The sequence below is a fragment of the Mytilus edulis genome, chromosome 4 (assembly GCF_963676685.1).
Source record: "Mytilus edulis chromosome 4, xbMytEdul2.2, whole genome shotgun sequence".
Taxonomy (NCBI): domain Eukaryota; kingdom Metazoa; phylum Mollusca; class Bivalvia; order Mytilida; family Mytilidae; genus Mytilus; species Mytilus edulis.
In genome coordinates, this window is record NC_092347.1 from 15,716,948 (window position 1) to 15,719,807 (window position 2,860).

At 32.1% G+C, this 2,860-nt stretch overlaps 1 protein-coding gene across 1 annotated transcript; it reads right to left on the reverse strand.

The window, feature by feature from the left end:
* Positions 1-207: 207 nt before the first annotated feature.
* Positions 208-2,558, reverse strand: LOC139519072 (serine protease inhibitor Cvsi-2-like). The gene is made up of 3 exons (XM_071310850.1): positions 2,423-2,558; positions 1,399-1,530; positions 208-415 (listed from the first exon to the last, which is right to left on the reverse strand). Exons 1-3 carry the CDS (start codon positions 2,547-2,549, stop codon positions 315-317), a joined length of 360 nt encoding a protein of 119 aa, XP_071166951.1. The 5' UTR covers positions 2,550-2,558; the 3' UTR covers positions 208-314.
* Between the last annotated feature and the right edge of the window lie 302 nt (positions 2,559-2,860).

Consider the following 2,860-nt stretch of genomic DNA (forward strand, 5'->3'; position numbering starts at 1 on the left):
TTTTGTAATTAAAAAAATATTGTTCGAATAATCAATTGTACACATATCCAAAATAAATTATTGTAATAACTTAATACCATACATTAGTATTGTTCAATGTTATTTACTGAACGACATTTATATACAGGCCATATTATATATAATTTTGGTCTTTTACTGAGCCTTTAAATCAACAATGGAAAGAATTATTTGAAAAAGAAAAACATAACCAATTGTGACATCTTTATTCGTTCTCTAATTCGAAATATGTTAGGTGACAAATAAAGATGAGTGAATGATCGGTAATGATTTTGTTTATTCCAGGTCCAAGTTAACTAGAATCTGGTACACCTGCAAGTACCATCAATGCAATGACGACGGTTCATTGGACATTCCCAGTTAGCTACTGCATCACACTCTGCTTTAGTAGTGCAACCTGCAATTAATTAGATATATAAACTATAAGATTTAAGTGCAAAGATTAAGAGGCAAATTAACAGTGCAAAGTAATGTGCAGCCCACATGCATGACTAAAATGTATATTAAGAACGCTTACAGTTACTGGCAAGAGTTCGAGATTTAAAATCAACTCAATAATATTTACAATAGGATGCAAGGAAAAATATTCATACTGGTTTGATAAATGCAAGTTATAAGTTTAAATAAAACAGATAAGATTCCTGTGGTAAAAATGGAGAAAAAAATAATGAAAAAAATATGTACAATTAAATATGTAAATATAGATGACATTGCAAACCAACCACTACCATTGTATACATAAAGATAAGATATGTTGTGTGTGAGGGTTGTCATTTTTTTCAGAAAATATATTGAAAGTAAGACTGATTTTTTAGGTTGCGAATATTTGTGTTATGCAATCCTTCTTAATTGATCGATACACCGGTAAATACTTATTGAAAACTTATAACTGTCAAAAAGATGATGCTTGCCAGTTTAAATTAGGCTGTTTGTGTGATATTTGTTGTACTGATGCCATGGGTTTTACTTTTCGACAGTTGCAATAGATAGTTATACGAATGAAACAAATTCTGCATTTGTGTTTTGTACTTGTCCTTGCAATGGTTGTTATTCAATTTTTACTGTCATTTATGTGTGGTTGATTATTACAGGATTTTATTTGCATGATCAACACTTAATGTCCCCCTGGTAAAGCAGAAAGGCTTTACCCTGTCGGTCGTCATAGTTGAAACCCGGTTTGTAGTTCGACTCGTGATGCTCAACAGTTGGGTTTTTTTCAGAATTTTGTGGACTGCTGTTTCACGTTTTTAAACTGACATGACTTAATTCGAGGAAAACGTGAAATTCCATATATTCCAAGACAGGAAATATAATAATATAAAGTTAACATGTATTCATATAAATGAATTCTTTTTTCTAAATCAAGTTTTCAAAACTTACTGTTTGCGGTGTTTTGAACACAAGTACATTGTCCACTATTACAGGCCAAATGCCATCCCTGATCACAAGTGAGATGGGAGCACTGAGTGTCCAAGTTATTGTTACCTGAACATGTCTCTGCGGTAACGTATGCTGTAAAAACACAATTTATTAAAAAAAAATCTTTGAGTGCTCTTCTTTCATTCAAAAATATAATTTGTAATAATCACAACTGTTAGAAATATGCTGTACTATGATTATAAACAGGAAGGAAGCATGATGTTCTCGGTTCATGTATTATAGACATGGAAAATTATTTGAAGAATACTTGAATAAACGGTGTAATTTTCTCCCATCACCATTTTCAAATATACCAAATGTACAAGGTGTTTACTTCGGTGATTCTTAAGAGTTCAATGATTGTTTTTGTAATCAAAGTTCAAAGTTATACAATAATGAGTGCAACCGTTTAAAACCAATATGAAAAGATCAATAAAGCGGCTCATTGGAAACTGTACAGATTTACGGTCGCAATTTCGAATCAGTTGACCGATGCAAAGTGTCTATGTTCTATCATTACATTTACATATCCGTTCCAAAAGCCCAAAAGTGTCTTCATTCTTTGGTGTAAAAGAATATCATTATTGACTACAGATTACGGATCTTGGGCAACACATTCTAGGTTAACAAGCAGAGAACAAAGCGCAAAGCTGTATGAAATGCTTAGTATTATTCATGGCAAATGGTTTACTTTTACAAATTGTGACTTTTAAGGAGAGATGTCACATTGGCACTTATATCACATCTTCTTATAACCAATAATATATGTACGTTAAAAACTGATACCTTGGGAAAGTAAACTATAAATATCATATTTATTGGAACAGAAATGGCGAAAGTCACCACAACAATATATTCCGAATACTTAATGTTGTCAATGAAACATGTCCAATAGAATTAATAAGAATATGTGTATCTGGCCTGAAGTCGGAGTTCATTCCTGTACCTTAACAGAACATGTCACATGTAAGTAAATTGCACTTACCAATTAAGCAAACAACGAAAACAATGGCGGTTCTCATGGTTGAGACTTTGCTAACAGTATGCGAAATGGTTAGTGATAGATTTTCAACTAATGTCGTAGTATATAAATGGTTTCTTATCTTTTCCATGTTCACTTCTTATATTGTCACGAACTAAGTACACGCGATTATCATTAAGGGCATACTGGTTGATATCCAGTTGAAACCAAAACTTTAAAAAGATGGAACTCTTTAATAGTGAAGGTAAAATTGACCAATTTGTTATAATTGAATTGTTTACATCTGTTTCAATGGTCGGTAACCCATAAGTATTAATTTAAACCTAATAAATCAACAGCAAAATACAGGATTGATCTTTTTGAAGCATTAGTTAGTGCATGTTCCCCCGGAAACATTTTTTGAGAAGAGAAAAGTGGCACACCTTCATACGTTCAGGCGTG